Source organism: Bacillus rossius, chromosome 18 (genome assembly GCF_032445375.1).
Source record: "Bacillus rossius redtenbacheri isolate Brsri chromosome 18, Brsri_v3, whole genome shotgun sequence".
Classification (NCBI taxonomy): domain Eukaryota; kingdom Metazoa; phylum Arthropoda; class Insecta; order Phasmatodea; family Bacillidae; genus Bacillus; species Bacillus rossius.
Window position 1 is genome coordinate 7,042,572 of NC_086345.1, and position 24,686 is coordinate 7,067,257.

General features: G+C 41.2%; 1 protein-coding gene across 2 annotated transcripts in view; it reads left to right on the forward strand.

The window, feature by feature from the left end:
- The window catches only part of LOC134541412 (uncharacterized), a 92,546-nt gene that overhangs the window by 62,153 nt on the left and 5,707 nt on the right, over nt 1–24,686 (forward strand). For both annotated transcript variants that reach the window (XM_063384844.1, XM_063384843.1), the window contains exons 9-12: nt 7,286–7,548; nt 13,658–13,853; nt 16,689–16,887; nt 20,207–20,383. In XM_063384844.1, coding sequence (XP_063240914.1) covers nt 7,286–7,548; nt 13,658–13,853; nt 16,689–16,887; nt 20,207–20,383 — 835 coding nt within the window. The remainder of the gene's footprint in view (nt 1–7,285; nt 7,549–13,657; nt 13,854–16,688; nt 16,888–20,206; nt 20,384–24,686) is intronic.

Below are 24,686 nucleotides of genomic sequence, written 5' to 3' on the forward strand. Positions count from 1 at the left end.
AATTTGTTTTGGAATTGTAATATGTATTTATTCTCTATGACTTTCTAGCAGTATGACAATTAACACATTTCTTTAGTATTTATCTAATGAGTGTTTATATATCTACCAATAATGTCGTATAAGTTAATTTGTTTCCAGTAACGCAGTTGTGCAAATATTTACTTGTTACGTGGGCTAGGATTGGTCGCTGATGTTTTATTAGTTTCGGGCAGCTTAAAATTATTTTGTTTTTATTTAAAATATATGATAATCGTTGCCGGACGGATCAAAATGTAGGTTCAAATTTGATGCTTTTAGTTAGTTCCTGAACGTTGCAGGAAGCAGTCATATATTTCTGACTCCATAAATTGGAATATATTTTGACCACAGTCGACGAGTTTAACTAATCGACAACAATTCTACGAGTGGTTCTACGACTTATGAAGATTCGTGAATATTCCTATGAAACCAGAAATTTATAACAGAAAAGGATATAAATTGGAGATTTCTTCGTTTAAAGTTTTACTTTGACTAAGGAGAACTAACTACATCCTGAACTTATTTTGGAAACGTTAGAATAATGAATTGTATGTACTGTGTAGATTTGAGTTCGATCAGTTTCTTAAATACTTCGGAGACTTATTCTTATAAAACTAATTGATGGTTGGTGTTGAAATTGAAAGTGCAACTTTTGAACTTTAGCTTCGACAAATTTATAACATTCCGTTCAGGTGGAATGTATACTAATATGTAAGTCTACAACCTACCTCAAGCACTAAGAAGTTAGGTAATTATTCTAAAATACCGACTAAGGAGATTGAGGAGTTCCAAAACAAGAGTTACCGCAGATCTACCGGAGTCCATACTACTGACGGCGTTGACCTGCAAACACGACAACGGTGAAAGGCGCCGACCCAGTTCCAGTACGAGAATTATATGCTCGATCCTGTCCACGGCTCATGTCATAATACTTTTCGTAAGGTGTCTCTGGATGTTCGCTTGCAACAGTTCTTAGTATTGAGAACTAATTCAAGGTTGGTTCGTCCTGTAACAATTTTTTTTTGTCTTTTTCTTTCGTGAGATCAGAATAATAATTCAGCTAGAGTGAAACTGACGATTTAAATTGACTGTTCACGTTATGGTCCTAGTCCACTACTAGTTCAGATTTATTTTATGTGAATATTTTCTTATCTAAATTTATATTTTCTTCTGATGTTATTGATAAGAAACTTACGTATTAAGTCAGCTATTCACCAAAGTTAAATGTTAACTGATTTAAAGGTATTAAAGTTGTCTAAAGTTCCTTTTTGTCGACAACTTGTAGTACATTTTTTTTCTATCCCAGAGGTCTAGCTACTCCTTCTAAGTTAGTTAAGCTTGGCAAAATAAAAAATATATTATTATTATAGCATTTAATTATTGAAATATTTACAACTGTTTTCTTGTAATGAAGTAATCTCGTTACTACTGAGCTGAATATACAGTAAGATACTGTATTTAATATTCCATGATTGCTGACTTCATGCTAATTCTTGTAAATATCTTGTGGTTCATTGTCATAAAGGTGTAACTGCTATACAATTGAAGCTAATAACAAATAATTATACCTATGTACAATGTACACCAAATATTACTGTCATAGAAAATATGCACTTATAGTCTTTCAAATTCAGTTTCGAAGTACTTTTTTTTTTATTAGTGTAGGTTTATGGTGCTCAACACAATTAGTTTTTCTTTGAGTTGAAGATTTAATTGTTCTTTAAGAATTAAAGTTGACTTAAATATCAATCAGCTAACTGGTGATATTGGTTTATACAAAATAGTATTTAACTGTTTCGATCTATCAGTGTTAATAAAACACCAATTTTAGACCTGATAACAAAATAATATTAGCATTCATTTTGTGGAATATGTTGTCATGATGAATTACGAAATCGCCTCACTACATTTTATTATAATGGAAGGTTTCTTTATAATTTATTGTGAGATAAAGTTTTTTTTTTTTTTTAATAATGTGTTCTATGAATTTTTTTAAAATATAATTAAATTGTTCACAAGAGTTTTATTGTATTTTTGTTGATTATCACCACTGTCATACCAAACCATACATTAGAGCTCATATTTGTTAGCTTGTTTATGTTTTGTGCAATATTTGTTCACGTTCTTCACGAACTGCAATGTAATACCTTTGTGCAAACAATAACATGCAGTTAGCATTTGCTTGCATCAAGAAAAAACAAGATATAAAATGAAAAAAAAAAAATATATATATATATATAAGAATTGTGTTGCTCTTTTTAGTTTTCAGCACATGTGTTTAATGTACTAGCTATAATTTTGTATGTAAATGAGGCAACAGTGTTTGTACCTATTATTACTGTATTTTATACAATAGCTAAAAACTTTACTTTTCAATAATTAAAAAAATTAAAATATATTTGTTTAATGTAAATTTTTTTTCCGAAGATAAGTAAGTAAATAAGTGTTTAGTTGCAAGGAAAATAGTACATTTAATTTAATTTAGACTAGTTACAACAAATTATACATCAAATTGAAGGTAAACTAACCTTGTTTTGTTAACAGATGTAAAATATGTGCACCTTTAGTTATACTGCACACATCCAACCTAAAGTCCAATTCTTCCCACACTTTGGTTAACAAGTCCGGAGTAAGGGAAGCAATATCCTCTTTAATTCTGTGTCTCAACTCTGGCAAATCATTAGGTAACAGCAGAACGTGGACACGATCTTTTATAAAGCCCCGAAGGAAAAAATTGCATGGCGTTATGTCAGGTGAACGTGGAGGCCAGCGAAATAGAGCTCTGTCGTCTCGACCATTACGACCATTTGAACGGTCAGAAACACTGCCATTCAGCCACTCTGATACAAAGAGATTCCAATGTTGCCAAATAAAGTTTAGTTCACCCTTTAGTAATTGGGGAAAAGGCCCTTTTGCGCTGTGAGAAAAAAAAGCTGTATTCACACATGCGCTTATCTAAAACTGTTTGAGTAACTCTTTAATTGTGACCTTGAACCAACACACTACAACACTTACAATTGATACTATTAAATTTTATAACTGGTTCATTCTTGTATAGACATATTGTAGTTCACATATATTAGAAACATCTATTACTTTTCAGGGTATCTGCAGGTGGGGAAAGTCATGTAATTGAAGGACCAGTATTGGAGGTCATGAAAAAGTCCTGAAATGATCAGTCACTGATCTGAAAGTCACCTATGTTTTATTATGAGCACCCATTTGCTAACTTATTTCTGTTGTTTCTTAAGCCTCACTTCAGTTTCTAGCACATGTTAAATATAAATATTTAAAGACTGCTCTCTTAAATCATGTGGATATTATCTTTTCAAAGGTGTTAGCTTTATTATATTTATAAAAAAAGACTAAAAATTTTTTAAAAATCCTTGTTAAAGTCCTGAAGTTGGTTCATGAGGTATTTATATAGCCACTCTTATTTAGTTATTAGACATATTCTTGGATTTTATTAAGGAAGTAACATTGACGAAAACTAAACTAAATACTTAAAAGTATTAACTTATTAGTTTTTATATACTAATACTAGCTAATGCCTGCCTAGCATGCATTTCTACGCTTCTTTCAATTTTTTTTTTTTTTTTTTTTTGTAATTTGTTTGATGTAGTTTTACATTTACAAAGCATCTCTCTCTCTGTTGCAATGAAACATTCTTTGCAGAGAGATAAGACTATTATTATTAGCTTTTCAATCTTTTAATTACTGTTTTTAGCATTTAAATGTTAGTTTGTTTAACACTGCTAAAATACATTTATTATGTACCTATATTTGTTTTGGGTTTGTATAATCTTTTCAAAACATCTTGGGTTGCCATGATGGATTTGGCCGCTACCTCACTGTTGCAACTAAAAAAAGTTTTGTGATTTGATGAGTCTGAAAATGGACAGCCATTTTGCTTAAGTAAGTTTTCGTATGTGTTAAAGATAAGTTCATTCACTCCTATATGGAACCCACATCATCCTGTAGCATGGTTATAAATAAAATCGTGTTTAAATAGTTGAGAATAGATTTATTTCATGTGCTACGATGTTAATAGCCATTCATGGAAAGTTTTTGTGTCCATGTTGAATACAGCGAGTTTTAACACAATTTATATGCCTAGAATACTCTGAATTGTAAGTATTTATGTTTTAAACATTATTTTGTGCCACTATATTTGATTCTCCGTGAGAGTAAGCATGATTTGTTGACAAATTACTACGTAAAGCCCAATCAATGAATACGTTATCAACCCAGAGGTGGTTCTACCGGCAAGGCTAGTGTGGCATAAAATTAAAATACATTTTCACTATTCAGAACTAACATATTTATTTAGTACTCATTTGTGATCTATCAATATATTGTTTTGTATTTTGAACAGTTGTTTTATGGGCCCTACCTATTGGCAATGATATCAGGATTATTTCATGCCAGAGTTGCTTATATACATGATCAGAATAATTTAAAATGTAAGTGTATATATTTTGTTCGTTTAATGTGTAAAAGGTTAAATAATGGTTTAGTTTAACATGGGTGTTTTCATAGTTGCGGTGTGATTATGTTCTTTTAATATCATTATTCTCAATAAAATCATTTGTAAATTAAATTGTTTTAATTTATGATAACAGTTGAACATGGCACCCAACTTACACATTTATTATTATGTCCAAATAGTCACATAAAAATATAGTTAATTTCTTAACACCGTTATTATTCATCGCTACAACTTGAAAATATAGTGGTGTTTTCATTTGTAGTTTCTATATAATCACACTGTCTCTCTATATCTCCATTTCTATATATCTATCCATTTCTCTCCATATCACACATCTATGCTTCTCTCAATATCTCGATCTATCTCCCTATCTATATCTTTATCGTCCTATTGATATATTTATCTTTGCCAAACAGAAGATGAACACACAAGCATATTTTTAAATTTTTACTGTCACAGGTGTGACATGGGTATAAAAATACACATGCTGATTCGAATGCAATGTTGTGTGAAAATTTCAAAGTAATTTACTAAGTGCTTTCAGAGATTGAGATTTTGAACGAATGAACATTTACATTTTTATTTATATGGATGAATAAAAAGTCATGCAACTGTTCATAATTATTATCACTAGCATGACATTTTACAGCTCAAAAATAACGTTTGGTAAAATATCTGAAGATTAAGTTGTGCCCTGACAACAAAGGGATTATAGTTGTTGGAATAAACTTACAAGTAATATCCCTTGGATGTTAATGACAGAAGATAAAATAACCAATTGCACATATGAGGCTGAAGCTGGAACACAATTGTCGCACACCACAGTTCCAAGTCTGCAGGGTTGTGGCCTCGTGACTTGTAGAACCGCTGCACTGTCTGGCTGAAGAGTGCTCGAACATGTGCCTGTCAGTGAGACGTAAATGCACTGGTGCAACACCCAAGGTGCCGCAGTTCAAACTTAGGCTCCTTTTGGGTTGTCGGGATATGTGGCAGGTTGCTTCAGTCGGATCTGCCATTTGTCCCCAGTGCACAGCTCTCGCGTGTTTGCAGACTTGATGGTGGGTTTCTTCCATGAAGTCAATCAACATGTGGTGTATAGACCTTTCTGGGCATTGTTGACAGATATGGGCAATGCCGGGGATGCTCACTCCTCTGACATCCTCGGTGTGTCGGAACGAGTATTCTGGTAGGCTAGTAGGATGTGGATGGGTGGCTACGCCCTTGGACGATTTGAAAACCTACTGGGCGGTTTTGGACCCCCAAACCCTAGGTGGTGTCTCAAGGCATCTGGTTCTCAGTGTAGACGCGCTTTCTTGGGGTGCGGTTGTTCCGGCAGGGCCTAACCGGGCTCTGGCAAAGTTGTTATCCTATGGCGGTGGATAATCCGACTTTTGTAAGGACGTCCTTGGTCTAGGCCAGCCCGGGCTCTGGCAAAGCTGTGACCTTCGGGTGGGAGATGGTCCGAGATATCAAACCTAGGACTTCCCTGGTCCTGTCGGGGTGGCCTCGTCCCTACCCACCTGGGACAGCGCTCTACCTGAAGATGAAGGCTGCTACGGGATTGATCCCTTGCTGTGAGGTTTCCTTTAATGGCCCTGGATCAGAATTGGACATGGACTCGTGGTGCAGTGGTAGCTCCGTAGCTTGGAGCACACTCAGAGGAGTCCCCGCTCCGTTGACGAGTGGAAGTGTTCGGGTACTAGCCTGCTGAGCTAGTAGAGGTGGGTGTCCTCGGTTGGATCACGAGGGGTCCCAGGGATGTGATAGGTATGGGCCCGTGTCGGTGGGGGGCTAGCACTGTTGGTGACTCGGGGTATACGGTGGGATGGCGGCTGTTCGGTGGCTCCGAAGTTGGGATGGGTCTACTCAACCTCTCGCCGTAGCTGTTCGGTTGTCGTAACCATGCCGCAATTGGAAATGGCGCATCTATTTCCCGAATTTCAGAACCCATGTCATATTAGGTTCTCCGAAGTAGGACATGTAAAATATCCATCACTTCTCCTTCTCAGTTATGCCTCCACAGCTCGGTTACTGAGGAGTATTGATGCTGTAGGCTTGTAGACTTAAAACACGTGCCCTTTTTTTTATGCAAAAAAGGCTTCTCACGAGAAATTGGCCGTCACTATTCGTGTTTGCAAAAATACACACTCGTCATTGCATGCTGTCTGATCTGTTTGAACTAGACCAGGTTCAAAGATGGTGGAGGTGGAATATTTTTTTTCTTTCATTTATATAATTGTGAAGCAAGTAAATTATTTTTATAAATGAGGGTAGTTTCAGATTTTGGTTAGGGTAAGGTTGGGAGAATTATACTAAACATTTTCTAGACACCCTGATTTTGTAAAAATTAAGAGGTGAGGGCTTTTATTTTATCAATTTAATTTTTATTGGCAACACATAAACAAACAGTTACATAACTTTTACAGAAGAGACATACTTAAGTCAGACAGAACACTAAAAAAAAAATAAGACTACCAAAAATAAACAAACTAAGCGAAAGGCGGGCACTGCATATAGGGTAGGCACCACATACAGGTAGCCACTACCAGCAGGTGGACACTACACACAAGGCAGGCGCTACATACGTGTAAGCACCACCTACTAAAGGGACAAGACAAAGACACAACTAAGACACACAACACATGTCACACTTGTTAAGAAAATATGCTTAAGTAATTTGTGATTCTAAAAATAATGGTGTTATCGAAACAATAATGCAAAATGACAAAGCTGAGAAACTAGAGGGAAAGCGTGTGTCGAACCCGGAGTGGCCCGCAGGTTCCAGCAGACGGTGGAGGACCTGCAGACGGGGCTGTACAAGGTCCTGGGCCACCTGAAGAGCCGCAAGTACGCGTGGCCCTTCGCGGAGCCCGTGGAGGAGGAGTACGCCCCGCGCTACTACTCCATCATCTCGCGGCCCATGGACCTGCGCAGCATGGAGGCCCGGCTGGACCGCGGCCGCTACCGCACCTTCGCCGACTTCCGCGCAGACTTCCAGCTCATCGTGGACAACTGCCGCCAGTACAACGGCACCGACAACGGTGAGACCGCCTGCTCGCAGGAACTCATTTATTTTAAAATTGTTGCAGCTCACACAAGTAATCATGATTATAAACACTTGCTTAATTTTTTTTCACTATTAGTTAATATTAAAGTGCTAGCAATTGAAGTGGGGTGATATTGGAATGTTAGCAATGGATTTTGGAATATTTTCTAAGAAAAAAATACAAACACTGGGCTTTGGGAAAATTTCCTTTCTTTTTTCCAATTCCATCATAAATTCACATAATTTAAGTTTGTTCCTCATAAAAAAATCCTTAAGAAGAATTTTTTGACGTGACAACGTCTAATAAATAGATGAACGTCGGCTGCATGCTCAAAAAGTGTCCTGTTACGCACATTGTTCCGTTGCGCTGTGTCCCATTATGCACATTGTTCCCTTACGCTGTGTCCCGTTACACTCATTGTGTGCTTGCGCCGCATCTATCTCTTTTCCACTCGATTGGCCTATGCGTCCGAGGAGAAGAAAGACAGCGGCAGCACACAACTTACATCTACACGTGAACTGTTTCATCGACTATTTATAATGTGAAGTGAAAAGTTAACATGGTTTTCATTGCTTATTACAACAACAATTTCGGCAATAAAGGTTAATTATTCTTGCATTTTAAAAATCTGATTACTAGTATAATTTCAAGTATTATTATTTTATTATTAAAATAAAAATGATTCAATTTTATTCATAAAAGTATGTAATCATTTCATCAATGTTATGACCTCACGTTAAAGTATCGTCCGTAAACCGACTTTACAAACAACCAATTTTTTTTCTGCATAATAACTTTAAAAAAAATTAACACTGGACCTATTAATACACACAATTATACCCTTAAAATAAATTTTCTGTTATTTAATGAACTAGGATAAAAGTACAAATTTTCTATGTTGTATGTGGTCTGTACAAGTGCTGGCTTCTATTATGAACTATCCATACCACTTGTAAAATTTGGGTTGCGTTGTGACCATGTGTATTGGTCACGAGACGTTTCGTGTTAATTATCTCCATTAAAAACATTTAAGAACACATGACAAACATAAATTTACCTGTTTACCATGTTGAATCGTCATCTTGTGACATCACAAGTCATAGATTAGGCTACTACTGTGTGCTGTGTAAGACAGTACACTTCAAATAAAATCATTAGGGTTCCTTCTAAAACAGCTTCAAACTCAGGGGTACCAACTGAGATCTTAGCAAGAAGAATACAACTGGAAGACTCGCCTGCGTATCGATTGTTTGCACTACAGTGAAGAACCTTCTACAACTTTCTGAAACCGTCCCAGTCTATGTCATCATAGAAAGTTTGAGAGACCATATGATGGAGAAAGTATAAATACTCAGGTTCTAGGCAGTTCAGTATGGAGCAGCAAGGACTATCAAGATGACGCCGCCATGAATCAATGACATCAGACTATAGAGAATATAGAGATTATTGGAGAGCTGAATATATAATTTTTGTGTTCATGATTTTCTTTGATGGCCAGTAATATTTAAGTTTTATATGTTTGGCTTTTGCTTATATACAAGGTTAATTGTAAATTTCACTAATGTCACCTTTTCCCTTGGTCTTTTGTGTGTGATGCATCTGGTAAAGTAAAGTAAATATTAGTTTGTTTTATTTTTCTGCTCATAATACTCTCCACTTGTTTGCACTTTCTGCACCATCTGTTTACTTTGCTACCATATTTGTTTTAGAGTAGTGAAAAAAACTTAACTCTCCAAAGCCTTGAAATTATTTGTAATTTTACATTGTTTTTTTTTTCTCCAGAGATTTATGAACTTATCACTCAAAAACATCTGTTATAAAGTAACTTGAGATATGTATTTAACAGTTGAGAATATTATTGAGATAAATTTGTGTGATTAATAATAAAGTAATAACTTTATTGTACCTGAAAAATTAATGAGATTAGATTGATTATTTTTGTATAGTTATGGAAAGTTTGTTTTTTCCCTATATTTGTTTGTTATTTACACTGGACTAAATTTAATAAAATTTACTTGTTTTGTCTTATTAATGTTCTGCCATTTTCTAAAGTTTTCAGCATTTATGTTATTTCCTCTTATTTTCATTTAATATGCAGGTTAGGCCCCATCTAGGCAAGCATGTGTTTACCTTGTCATTAAGAGTTAGTGCTTGCAGTGGGTGTTTGAGCCCAGATGGGGCCCGCCACAGCATGTTCATTGTTAAATAAACATAATTAACAGGTCACATTAATTTAATTCATTTTCTTATAAATATTATGAATGGAATTGCAACCATATGGCATCTTTAACGACGTCTATAAAATACAGTTATTGACTGGATCTGTATACGGACAAGATTTCACGGTGAATTTCAAGAAAAATTAAAAACTAATTCCAAAATTTGCGTCAGTACTCTGTATAAACATCAAAATGCACTCTTTTACACCATTTTAATGTCGCAATGAGAGTTAAGCCCTGAAGTGAATAATTTTTAAACAAAAACATACTCAAATCAACAAAATTTTATTAACTTGTATATAAAATTTAATTAATTCTTTTGTTCAGTATTAAGTTTACTGTACGAATTTTGACAATTTCGTTCCCCTATTAATAACTACTTCTTAAGATTACATTATTTTTACATTATAGATTCTAAATGTGTACTTGAAATAAACAAGTGCTAGACATTCTGTTTGTTTATCTGAATATTTAGGTTGTTAGACATCCATACGACAAGTTATTATTTTAAAAATGCACTGGTATCACACTCATAGTGACACAGTTATCTTGAAAATTACATTTGTAAATATTTTACTGCGTTACATGATACATATATGTAGGGCCTGGAATTTTTCGCGATCGCGAATTTTGCGAAAATTCGCGCGAATTTTGCATGAAAACGCGAAAAGTAAGTACATTCGCGAAAACCACAACATTTCTATATTACACTGCGAATATATCCCCGAAAAGTACCATTACAGTAGAATCCCGCCGATGCGAGCCTCCTCTGATGCGTCCATTCCGTTTATATGACCGTTTTTTGAGAAAACATGAACAATTTAAGCAGAGAAAGTCGAAAATTTGAGTAAAATCGGCTGAAAAACAAGTCTGTTATACTTTGTTGGGCTCTATGCGTTCACGTTTATCTTGGCGAGAGCTGTACTGTAAGCAGCCAGGCATACAAAAGACGTCTAAAAATAGATACCACCCCTCTAGACTGGCCACGCGGCAGTGTCTAGCCGAGCTCGGCGCCTCCACTATCGCACGAAAAGCCGTCTCAGCTGTCATGTTATCTTACCCGCCCGGCGGCTTGACGTCATACGTGACGTGACGCGACGCTTACCTCTCCCATCCCCTGCTAATTCTTCAAGGCTCATCCCTCGCAGAGCCACAAACCATGTAAACCCCCCCCCCCCCCTTATCCACTAACATTTCAACACATTCCCTCCCTTATTTCAACCTTCTGCGTGAGAAACTGTCAGCGTGTTTTTTTTTTCTCTTTTTTTTACGCTGCTAAGGGACGTGGAAAAGATAATTGCTTGAGCTGTCAAAATAAACATCGCTGACGGCAAGGGCGGGAGCGCATCTTGTCGGTCTGTCGCTGTGATTATCTAATCCAAAAACATGTCACAGCATTTCAGGATAGCATTGTTCTTATTTCTTTCGTTTATAGCCGAATGTTTTCTACTTGATCCACACAAGGTTAAAGTATCCTTTAACCCAAGTCTTGTGTTTCAGCATAATTACCTTATTTTTACATAAGCCGTGTTCGTGTATGGTTTTGATGCTCAAAATTGATCTGGGGTATAGTTCACACTAAGTTTCTTCTCATTTGTGCGCTGGGGTTTGTTCAAGTGGCAACCCCGTGTTCCTCCACTCCATTAAATACGAGCATATCAGTATCAGAAACATGGGTTTTATTGTACTGACAATAGCACAGTGATGTGCAAATTTTGCAAATGTAAAGTTTCATGGGATAGAAAAGATTTCATTGACAAACACCTAAAGTCGGCTAAGCATGTGGCATTGGCAGCAAAAAAAAAAAAAAAAAAAAAAAAAAAATTGTAGTTGCAAACATCTATAGCAACGTGTCTGTTTTGTGTAACTGTTTTGGATTTAATTGGCTGTTATTATGCATATTAGCCTATTCCTAGTATACATTGATTGTTTATTAAATATGTAAACTATTATATTCAATAACTGCACAATTTAGTCAACATTTAAAATACCGGTAAAATTTCCATTGCATAACGAAAATACCGACTTTAAACCACCGCTTTTCTAATTTGAAAGTACCGCTTTTTGCATATTGAAAACACCGAAATTTTCCAGGCCCTACATATATGGGATCATCATAAATGAAGTAAATAAAACATATTAACAAAATAAACAAATAACATGGCAAATCCTTTATTTTGAGGACAAAAAAGAGCTTGTCCGTAGTGATGTGTCGTGGCGTGTGCCCTGCAGAGTGCACGGAGATGCTTGTGCCCTGCAGAGTGCACGGAGATGCTTGTGCCCTGCAGAGTGCACGGAGATGCTTGTGCCCTGCAGAGTGCACGGAGATGCTTGTGCCCTGCAGAGTGCACGGAGATGCTTGTGCCCTGCAGAGTGCACGGAGATGCTTGTGCCCTGCAGAGTGCGCGGAGATGCTTGTGCCCTGCAGAGTGCACGGAGATGCTTGTGCCCTGCAGAGTGCGCGGAGATGCTTGTGCCCTGCAGAGTGCACGGAGATGCTTGTGCCCTGCAGAGTGCGCGGAGATGCTTGTGCCCTGCAGAGTGCGCGGAGATGCTTGTGCCCTGCAGAGTGCACGGAGATGCTTGTGCCCGGCAGAGTGCGCGGAGATGCTTGTGCCCTGCAGAGTGCACGGAGATGCTTGTGCCCTGCAGAGTGCACGGAGATGCTTGTGCCCTGCAGAGTACGTAGAGATGCTTGTGCCCTGCAGAGTGCACGGAGATGTTTGTGCCCTGCAGAGTGCGCGGAGATGCTTGTGCCCTGCAGAGTGCGCGGAGATGCTTGTGCCCTGCAGAGTGCACGGAGATGCTTGTGCCCTGCAGAGTGCACGGAGATGCTTGTGCCCTGCAGAGTGCACGGAGATGCTTGTGCCCTGCAGAGTGCACGGAGATGCTTGTGCCCTGCAGAGTGCACGGAGATGCTTGTGCCCTGCAGAGTGTGCGGATATGCTTGTGCCCTGCAGAGTGCACGCAGATGCTTGTGCCCTGCAGAGTGCACGGAGATGCTTGTGCCCTGCAGAGTGCGCGGAGATGCTTGTGCCCTGCAGAGTGCACGGAGATGCTTGTGCCCTGCAGAGTGCACGGAGATGCTTGTGCCCTGCAGAGTGTGCGGATATGCTTGTGCCCTGCAGAGTGCACGGAGATGCTTGTGCCCTGCAGAGTGCACGGAGATGCTTGTGCCCTGCAGAGTGCACGGAGATGCTTGTGCCCTGCAGAGTGCGCAGAGATGCTTGTGCCCTGCAGAGTGCGCGGAGATGCTTGTGCCCTGCAGAGTGCACGGAGATGCTTGTGCCCTGCAGAGTGCACGGAGATGCTTGTGCCCTGCAGAGTGCACGGAGATGCTTGTGCCCTGCAGAGTGCACGGAGATGCTTGTGCCCTGCAGAGTGCACGGAGATGCTTGTGCCCTGCAGAGTGCACGGAGATGCTTGTGCCCTGCAGAGTGCGTGGAGATGCTTGTGCCCTGCAGAGTGCGCGGAGATGCTTGTGCCCTGCAGAGTACACGGAGATGCTTGTGCCCTGCAGAGTGCACGGAGATGCTTGTGCCCTGCAGAGTGCGTGGAGATGCTTGTGCCCTGCAGAGTGCACGGAGATGTTTGTGCCCTGCAGAGTGCGCGGAGATGCTTGTGCCCTGCAGAGTACACGGAGATGCTTGTGCCCTGCAGAGTACACGGAGATGCTTGTGCCCTGCAGAGTGCGCGGAGATGCTTGTGCCCTGCAGAGTGCACGGAGATGCTTGTGCCCTGCAGAGTGCGCGGAGATGCTTGTGCCCTGCAGAGTGCGCGGAGATGCTTGTGCCCTGCAGAGTGCGCGGAGATGCTTGTGCCCTGCAGAGTGCACGGAGATGCTTGTGCCCTGCAGAGTACACGGAGATGCTTGTGCCCTGCAGAGTACACGGAGATGGTCGGCAAGCTGCAAGAGGCCTTCCAGTACGCCGTGGACCGCTACCTGGAGTCAGACCCCTCGTCGGACGAGGAGGTGGCCGTGGAGTTCCCCTCCGCGGTCTCCGAGACGCTCACCCCGCCCCACAAGCACCAGGCCCGGCGCCGCACCAAGAGCCCCTCGCTCGCCCCCGACTCTCCGAGGTGAGCCGTGCAACCGCCGCAGATCTGGTCTCCTGGAAGCCTCGCCTGTCTAAGGACGGATCTGATCCAGCACTGATCGCACTGTGGTTCACCTATGTTCCAGCACTCGTGCGAAGTGCACAAAGTGTCCTGGCTGGCCTTGACTGCCAATCTCCGTTACACAGCTTCCTCAACTTCCCTTTAACTGTCTGCACCATGTGCTTAACTTGCCTGTTACTTGATGGGTGGAATGATGTTGATTGAACAAGTCTGATGCCTTTTCGTTTTGCAAAAAATCCTCATTTATAGTGATTGAAAACCTGTACTATTGTCGGACACTATACTCTGCTGAATGCCATGAACTCTAAATATTCCTTTTAACTCCATAATCATTGCAGCCAATGACACTGATGATACTAACTTCACCTCAGGCCATTTTGAGCATGAATCTATAAGTATCAAAAACACCTTTCCTGGAAAGGGTCCGAAGAAATCTATGTGCAGCCTAGTCCATGGCTTTTCTTCAGGGGCCAAGTAAAGTCCTTTACCTTAGGTGGATTTGCTCTTAAGCTTTGGCATTCACAACACTGCCCCACAACCTGTTCAATCCATTCTATGCCACCATATGTAGCTTCTTATCGGTCTGGGAGTAATTCTTTTCAGCTTTCTGTAGGATCCTTGACCCGAAATCAATGGATGCTTCACATCCATCTTCTGTGACATCGTGCCAGTACAGCACCCAGCACATGTTCTGAACCATCATAATGCATGAGCACCGCGTCTGACTGCAGAAGTTCTTTAGCTGCCCTGAAAGCCTTATCATGCCCTTCTGTCCTTTGCCACACTTTTCCGTGGTCCAGCATTCAATGTAAGGGTTCCAATATGCTTGTTTTGCCAGGTAGGAATCTCTCATAGAAGTTCAACAAGCCCAAGAATGCCTGTAGTTCTTTCTCAGTGGTAGGTGCTGGGACAATGTGGATTGCCTTCAATCATATGTCAGGTGTACCGTGTTTTCCCGTATAATCGTCGCACATTTTATTTTAAAATTAAGTTTGAAAAGTAGGGGTGCGACGATTATGTAAGAAAAAAAAATTTTGTTAGATAAAGTTATTCATGGAAACAAATCCCTTTCGTAGAAAGTACGTTTATTTAAAAAGTGAAGTTTAAAAGAGCACACCAAACAATTAAAATTAATAATTCATGCAACAAAAACCTTTCTTCAACTTAAAATAGAAAAACCAAAACTGTGATGCGAACGCAAGCCACTTGAATCTGTGACGTGAATTAATGCGTAACAATTGTCGTAGTACATACTCGCCACAAAAGAATGAGGGCCGTCTAATGTAGTTAACTCGGCTCTTTGACAGAGAGCGCGCGTTGCATTCAATCGGCGAGATATTGATATTCGACTACGTGCGCGCGCTCTATACCATACGGGAAGCAACATAACCAAACATGAATGATGCCAATTAGCGCTGGCTACATGTTTATAAGCGGTACACAGCAGCGACGCAGATAATCAGATTAAGGAAATAACGTTTAAAAACGTCTTCAAAAGAAAATTTACACGTCAGACAACTTTGGAAAAGATACCTACACAAAGCGCTCGGCATCTAATAGCGGGACCAAAAACATGTGACGTTTACGCGAGATGTTTTTTTATTCCAATTTTGACGGTTCCTTAAGCCGCAGCCCTGCTTCCTCAATTCTCTGTAGCACCTGTTTCACCTGTAGCCAGTGCTGTTCTTCATTTGGTCCTGTAACTAGTATGTCATCCAGCAAGACCACCATCCCAGGAATTCCTGACAGCAAGGTTGACATTAAACATTGAAAAATATTTGGTGCATTGCAAATGCCAAAAGCTAATCATTTTACCTTAAATAACCCTTTCATGGTATTTACTTTTAAGATTTCTGCTGTAAGTCTCATCCACAGCCACCTGTAAGTATGCTTCTGCTAAGTCCAATTTGGTAAACACTTTTCTCCCTTCGAAGTTGGAAAATGCCTTAGTTATGGTAGGTTGTGGGTAGGTATTTTTCTTACATACCACATCGATAGTATATTTATAGCTCCCACAAATTTGTACTGATCTGTCAGCCATGCGAACTGGTACTAAGGGTGTTGCTCACTGTGATTAAACCACTGGTTCATAAGCCCCAAGTTCAACTAATCTATCAGTTTTCCTCCTGACACTCTCTGCCAAGGCAAAACCTACAGATCGCCTCATACTCGCCACCAAAGAGACGCTTGTGGGTCGTCCCCGCTCCCGACTAGCTCGGACTCTCTTGCCCTCCTCGTTGGCTCTCTGACTTCCCTGATTCTTCTTGACCCAACCCGACTCCCTAGTTGAGTGGTCAGATCTCTCGCCTCTGATCAGTGTGCGTTCCCAGCGGGGTCGAACCGGGATGGGATTGTTAGCGAGCATGAGACATGGCGGACGTCGCAGTCAGCGGGTGGGCTTGCGAGGCGCTCCTGTTCCCCACTACACGTGCAATCACTGCACCGCGCATGTTGCTTCACCTCTCGTCATCTCTCAGCACATTAAACCTCATTCTTTCATTCATTAAAGAGCAGATAGGAACAGACGGACACCATCATGATATCAACGGTTTACAGGCCGTAACAAAAGTTTATCATTATTCATTAAGGCTGAGATAACACATTAGGATATTTTTTTGACACTTGAGAAAAGTGCCTATTGACAGTTATATTTAAGTTGCAGGTAGTCATTCTCAAAAATGAAATCAATACTGAAAGCTGATATCAAACTATGTACAATGGTTTAAAGGGTTTAGCAAAGCTGAATATCGTCCAAATGAAACTATGAGACGTGAAGTGCGAGTGTGGGTGTCGCAGGAGCTCGTCGCGGCCGGGCAGCCCTCGCTCCGCGCCCAGCGAGCCGGCGCCGGCGCCCGCGCCCACGCCCACGCCCGAGGCACGGCCCGGCGCGGGGGGGGAGGAGGCGGGCGCCAAGCGGCGCCGGATGGGCCACGGCATCATCGAGAACGCGGCAGCCATCGAGGCGCTGGAGCTGGCCACGGAGCAGACCCTCAAGGTGCCCGCCCTGTTCTTCCCGCCCCGTCACCACAAGTTACCATTACACTGAAACTAACAACTACAGCAAAGATAAATTCCCAAGTAAACAAAAATGCAGGCAGCCAGGGGCGGAACCGGGGGGGGGGGGGGGGGGGGTCAGGGGTTCCAACCCCCCCCCCCCCCCCCCCCTAGCACCAAATCTTTAATTAATTTCTAATTCATCACTCAAACAAATTTCATATTAAAATTAATAAAATTTTTATCGTTTCAATATTTAAATATAAGTACCGGAAACTGCTAAAACACCTTAAAACCCAAATTTTCCCCGGGGAGGACCTCCGGACCCCCCGATTTAATACGGGGGGGGGGGGGCACATGCTTCTTAACACCCCCCACCCCCCATACACAAATCCTGGCTACGCCACTGCAGGCAGCGCAGTGATGCGACCCTGTGGGTGAGGACAACAGCCGGTTTCCTCCCGAGAAACTCTGTGCTCCGGGAGGCTTCATGTGCCGAACCATGGAGTGTCTGATTGCAGACCCGTCGCTGTGCTTGACGTATGCGCTGCAGAACTTTCCTAAGTTGAATGTTGAACTGCTGTTTGCCAGTGCAAACTGTCTAGAAATATTCTGAGAAAGGCAGTTGGTGTAGCTTTGAGGTTATAAAATCTTGTGTCTCTCGTTGTGTGTTTGAGTTTCATGCCGTAGGTGTGTGCTATTCCGTTACTAGTGCATCTGTGTCAAGTAAATACTTTTCATAGAAATTTTAACAATGTGTGTTGTGTGTGTTGCGTACCGTTATTAAGAGGCCTGCCTAGTCAGGAGTCTGGCTTAGTGTAGCGGGAGGATAAGTTCGACGCTCGCTAGTGCTTCTAGTGCGGTGTCTCCTCTGGACTGGTACGCAGTCTTATTGTCATGCATGTACAACTATGATATTTGAGCATTAACCAGAACGTTGTATGGTGTACTGCAAGCCCTTGACTGCTTTCAATAGTCTCTACCAGGCATTTAATGTACAAATATTTCGAAAACATGCATTTTTGCCATTTACACCTTTGTAAAAATACAGTTTTAAAACAAAATACAGAAACAGAACTACTCATTAGCCATCAGCATATTCTTAAATGATTTTAGTTAACATACCCTACTCTGACACAGCAGTTTTCAAGTTGTGTGGTTTTTCTGAAGCTGTGCACACCGTGTGTACCCAGGTAGGCAGGGGCCTTAAACAAATCTACTTGTTTTTGTTTACATCAGCTAAGTTTGACAGTTATGTTGGCCGATCTTAAGACAAAGTTCTCTTTTGCGCAGAAGAGAAGTCTGTTTACATCCAATGAGTCTGTGCTGATTAAATCTTTACATTGCTGATATAAGTGGGTGTAATTTTTAAGGCATCTTTTAAGCTGTAAGCTGTTGCAACGTACTAGGTCTACTCCGGACCCAGTAGGTTACCAATTCTGCTTGAGTCGGATTCACTAGAAGAGTAATAGGTGCAGGTATGGAACCACGTTCTGGTGGACACAAAGAGAATATGTTTTATTTTAATGTGTAAATACTTAAAAATTACAATATCCTACATTTCAAAGCACAGGTTTTACGTAATAATGTGCCACAATTTCAGTTATGTGCGTTATGTTATGAGCGTAGCAGAACAATGACAGTGATAGTTATGAATCTCGCGTATAACCTAAAGATTAAATAAAATTTGGATACATGCTCATCAAACACCAAAAAATTTTTGGAGTGGTTTACCTACTTGAAGCGTTAACAAATTACGTAACCACAATTGAATATGCACTTAAAATTTGTGAACAGCAAAGATTATACGATGTGCGTGCATGCATTATTTAGGGAAAAGATACTCTTTGAAAAAGGCTACTCTATAAAAAAGACTGTCACAGTGGGGATGAATAAACATTGATCAGTAGTTAACCCAGATAGTAACTCGGTAACTGTTCAAACGAACCAGGCAGCACTAGGCCGCAATTCAAACACGTGAGAGCCATCTCGACAGGCACACTGAGGATCACCTTGATCGGAAAAAAACAGAAAGTAGTTGCATTAATTGCCACGCTGGCACAAACAGCTGTAAAAAAAAAAAAAAAAAAGAAATTTAGAAAAGACATTAATACTTACGTTACAGGCATGTCCACCACGTGCCCAACTGGAAACTAAGTCCTGCTCGAGACACTGCTGTGACTTACCTCAGCACGACGCCGGCACCCACACAAGACAAGAAACCAACTAGCATTAATCTGAATCCAAATGAAGGTCGAAGAATGCCGAACACGGCATGTGCCAAGCCAGAAAAGGGGAGGGGGAAAGCCAGTGCTGAATGATGGTGGGGCAGGGAGGATGGCAAAACGCCTCCCAGGACACATCTTCATTCTTCGGCATTTCATGCCCGGTGCAATATGAGTTGCAACTTGTTTCAGCATTCAAATGTGTGATCAAGCAGTGATAGGTTTTCCAGTTCGAAGAAGTTTCATTTCTCTCACATTTTAATTTCAAATTCTATTCACAAGGATCGCCTCAAATCCACTCCAAAAACAGTTCCTAGATCTCTGAAAATGGAATATTATATTTAACAATATTAAAGCAAAAAAAAAAAAACTTCAGTTTTAAAAGCAAAAAAAATGTCTCTCTCATTTATTATTTTTAATAACTCAAAAGATTTTAAATATATATATAGTTTACCACATTTGATAAACTAATATTCTGAGAGTTGTGGCTGCGGGCAGAGAAAAAATTATTTTATAATTTCTGCCAAGTCGAGGTATTAGTGTGTGAATTACTGAGTTCCTTCTTCCTTAGATATTTTTCATCAAATTGAATATCAGATCTTTTCAAAATTAATTAAAATTTTATGATATTTTAGGGTTAAGAGGGTTTGACTGGCCTATCATACTAGAGCCAGCAGTGGTTTTTATGTTTTTTTTTTATCTTACCCTCCACAGTGGATTGGGGCATTCTTTCTTAGGAATGGGTGGATTTACCAGTCAACAATGTCTACCACTGTAACCAGTGTAATTGCAGTTGACATATAAGTACCTGTAATAGCCAAATACCCTATTAAACGAAAACAAAGATTATTTAAGCAAATTTAAATTACCTACTCAAAATATCCAAACTCACCTTGTAAAAATCATAGTTCAAGGTTTAAAAAAAAAAAAAAAACTCACATTTTTGTAATTTTGTGATAGGAGAAGAATCAACCAGCTTTGATTCCAAAACCATTGGATTCTGAATTCCCTGATTACAAAATCACCATTGACCTTGCACTTTTTGATTGAAATGTGGCGTCTGGTCGTAACGTGTGTTTGTTCCTGGTGCGGCAGGACATCAACAAGTGGCTGGACGATACGCCGCGCTTCTCCGAGTTCTCGTCGGCCAGCAACTCTCCGTCCCACTTCATCGCCTCCGAGGAGTACGAGGCGGCGGGCGGCCGCGTGGAGAGCGAGTGCCGGCGCGCCCAGAAGCTGGAGCGGCTGGCCCGGCCCCACAGGGAGCAGAAGGTAACCACGCGCCGTCGCACTTGTGTTCCCTCGTCCGGCCACTGGCACGAGGCCAGGTCTGCCTGGTCTCAGGCGTGCTGGCACTCGTGTCGCGTGGCATTTCACGATAAACAGGGCCGGCGCGTCCACACAGGCGAACCAGGCAACCGCCTAGGGCGGCGCAGCACGACACATAACAGCTCATATAACATGTGTAACGATTATTGAAACTAGATGAAAATGGATTTGTGTTAACAGTTTGGAATGTGTATATTGAATCTAAGTAATTATTTTAAGTCCACGGTGACCTGTTTATGATTTGTAATAAGTAAAAAAGTAAAAAAAAAAAACACAAGCCTGGTTACATTTGATTGTTGACAAAATCTTAGGCTTACGTGATGTATTTTAAGGCAAGGAAATTTTTTTTTGGGGTGTCCGGCCGGGGGGGGGGGGGGGGAGTGGGGGCATCATGCACCGGCCCTGGAATAAAGAATGCTTGTTTGTCTTGCTCATGCTCGGATAAGATAGGACTTGACAGCTGTTACATAAGTAATGCCACGTAAGATGAGTTAAACCTTTAAGATTTTAAAACTTGCTTAAAATTCTCATCTTGTACCCTAGTAATAACAGTTAGTTTCAGATGTGCTACAGAAATCCATGCAGCATCTAATACTAATAACAGCAAAAACTATTGCCTACAAATATGTAATAGTAATGTAAGTGAATTATTAGTAGCATATTAATTATGAATTTAATTTGCTTTGAATTGAATCTACTATAACACAAATTACACTATTAACTAAAAATTTGGTTCAAAACTTTATATAACAAGTTAATTGCTAAATTACATAAAAATTATTGTGTTTCACTATTTCGGTTCAAGACCATTATTTCTTTGAAAATATTACAAGTAACTCTACATTGTGGCATTTACTGGGTTTGAAAGTAGCTTTCTTATGTTAATACATATACACTAGAGTCCCGTTATAGCGAGGTGTCACGGTTCCGGGTTTGATCCTCGCTATAAACGTGTCCTCGCTATAACCGAATTGGACAAATTTTGGCCCCCATAAAATAAAAATTAACCGAAAATAGCATAAAAATTGTGTTTAAACCTGTATAATTGGAAAATAACAGGTTATATTAACGAAATCTTAATTTCTGTAAGCAGATGTGTGAATTCTCTTTAAAACGATACCCCATAAGTACGGGTGCGATCACCGATTGCGTCAAAATAACCAGAATACCCTACCACGCCACGTAAGTATAGCATCTCAGCCCGCGGCCGACGCAGCATTGTCCTGCTATCTATTGACGCGGGCTGTCTGCTAGCGGCCATGTTGGTTCGGGATGTTGCTAACAGGTGGTGCTAGTGTAGCGCGACAATTCATTACAAAAAAGCAGTAGTGCGGTTGCGGCAACGCACGTACGCCTCAAACGTAATAGTCGCTGGAAAACTATACTTTTTTTCATTTAAAGAAACCTGTCAACTTTTTTAGAAAATAAATTTGGGATTAAACTCAAACCATCACCACCCCTTTCCCGGACAGATACCACAACAACTAACCAAAACAAAAGTTACAAGAAAACTGCCCTAGCGATTCGGAAATAAATACGGTAGTGCCTACTAGAGGTGTAAAAGTAACGAAAAAATGCGTACCCGTATGTATTCGTTACTATAACAATTAGTACTCGTTACTATCGTATTGTTACGTTACTCGTTACTTCTGATACCGCATAACATGCTTTGTTATGATGCAGCAACGAATCGAGTCGTATAGCGTACGCGTACGGTATGACTGCGCCTAAATAATAATAAATAGAATATAAACAATTAACAGTATTTGATATTTAACAGTTTTTGTTAACCAAGAAACAATTAAATCTCATTAGAGTGGCTTTTTAATATTATCTATTAAGATAACCAAGAAAACGTGAAAATACGCGATTATAAAAACAAAAACATACATATTTCTAATTTGTAAAAAATACTTTCTTACGTTGTTTCTGTTCCAATCTCAAACGTTGTCAACACACGGCACAGATAACTCACGGAAGTTTGATAAAAGAAAGAAAGGACGGGATTCTATTTTTAAAGCCACGCACTTACGTGGCGACTGCAAGGCTGAATAATGTGACAGCGTTTACGGCAAGACGTCTAGCGGCGAGCGGGAGGGGTGGAGATAAAGCAGACAAATAACAAAAGCGCGCTTCAAGCGATCACGCCGTAAATTCCTCAAAAATACCTCGTTATAGCTGTGTTCTCGCTATTACCGTGCTCGCTATAACGAGATTCTACTGTAGTTGAACAAGTTGTGGGGAAATTGTGCACACTGTAGGTAGTATTTTTTTCCTCGGAACTTAGAAGCTACTTCAGGCTTGTAACTTCAAGTTATATTGCTTTTTTGAATGCAAAAAAAAATATTCATTTTTATTTTACTAAAATTATGTTTTGTGGTTTGTCATGATAAAATTATTTAGTTGATTAAGTATTAATATTTAGAAAAAAATTTTTAAAATTTATATTTGTTTATTATATTTATAAATTTGTTACATTTTTCCAACAGTGTATATACTTTAGGGACAGGCACAAATACAAAATGGATGAACAGTTTGGACGGGACAACAAACAGGAGGTGGGCCTTGCAGTCAGGTTTAGGCACTGCAGTCAGTGTTAGGCACTGCAGTGAGGGTTAGGCACTGCAGTCAGTGTTAGGCACTGCAGTCAGTGTTAGGCACTGCAGTCAGTGTTAGGCACTGCAGTCAGTGTTAGGCACTGCAGTCAGTGTTAGGCACTGCAGTCAGTGTTAGGCACTGCAGTGAGGGTTAGGCACTGCAGTCAGGGTTAGGCACTGCAGTCAGGGTTAGGCACTGCAGTCAGTGTTAGGCACTGCAGTCAGTGTTAGGCACTGCAGTCAGTGTTAGGCACTGCAGTCAGTGTTAGGCACTGCAGTCAGGGTTAGGCACTGCAGTCAGTGTTAGGCACTGCAGTCAGTGTTAGGCACTGCAGTCAGTGTTAGGCACTGCAGTCAGTGTTAGGCACTGCAGTCAGTGTTAGGCACTGCAGTGAGGGTTAGGCACTGCAGTCAGGGTTAGGCACTGCAGTCAGTGTTAGGCACTGCAGTCAGTGTTAGGCACTGCAGTCAGGGTTAGGCACTGCAGTCAGGTTTAGGCACTGCAGTCAGGTTTAGGCACTGCAGTCAGTGTTAGGCACTGCAGTCAGTGTTAGGCACTGCAGTCAGTGTTAGGCACTGCAGTCAGGGTTAGGCACTGCAGTCAGGTTTAGGCACTGCAGTCAGGGTTAGGCACTGCAGTCAGGGTTAGGCACTGCAGTCAGGGTTAGGCACTGCAGTCAGGGTTAGGCACTGCAGTCAGGGTTAGGCACTGCAGTCAGGGTTAGGCACTGCAGTCAGGGTTAGGCACTGCAGTCAGGGTTAGGCACTGCAGTCAGGGTTAGGCACTGCAGTCAGGGTTAGGCACTGCAGTCAGGGTTAGGCACTGCAGTCAGGGTTAGGCACTGCAGTCAGGGTTAGGCACTGCAGTCAGGGTTAGGCACTGCAGTCAGGGTTAGGCACTGCAGTCAGTGTTAGGCACTGCAGTCAGTGTTAGGCACTGCATTCAGTGTTAGGCACTGCAGTCAGGGTTAGGCACAGCAGTCAGGTTTAGGCACTGCAGTCAGTGTTAGGCACTGCAGTCAGTGTTAGGCACTGCAGTCAGTGTTAGGCACTGCAGTCAGGGTTAGGCACTGCAGTCAGGGTTAGGCACTGCAGTCAGGGTTAGGCACTGCAGTCAGGGTTAGGCACTGCAGTCAGGGTTAGGCACTGCAGTCAGGGTTAGGCACTGCAGTCAGTGTTAGGCACTGCAGTGAGGGTTAGGCACTGCAGTCAGGGTTAGGCACTGCAGTCAGTGTTAGGCACTGCAGTCAGGGTTAGGCACTGCAGTCAGGGTTAGGCACTGCAGTCAGTGTTAGGCACTGCAGTGAGGGTTAGGCACTGCAGTCAGGGTTAGGCACTGCAGTCAGGGTTAGGCACTGCAGTCAGGGTTAGGCACTGCAGTGAGGGTTAGGCACTGCAGTGAGGGTTAGGCACTGCAGTGAGGGTTAGGCACTGCAGTGAGGGTTAGGCACTGCAGTCAGAGTTAGGCACTGCAGTCAGTGTTAGGCACTGCAGTCAGGGTTAGGCACTGCAGTCAGGGTTAGGCACTGCAGTCAGGGTTAGGCACTGCAGTCAGTGTTAGGCACTGCAGTCAGGGTTAGGCACTGCAGTCAGGGTTAGGCACTGCAGTCAGAGTTAGGCACTGCAGTCAGTGTTAGGCACTGCAGTCA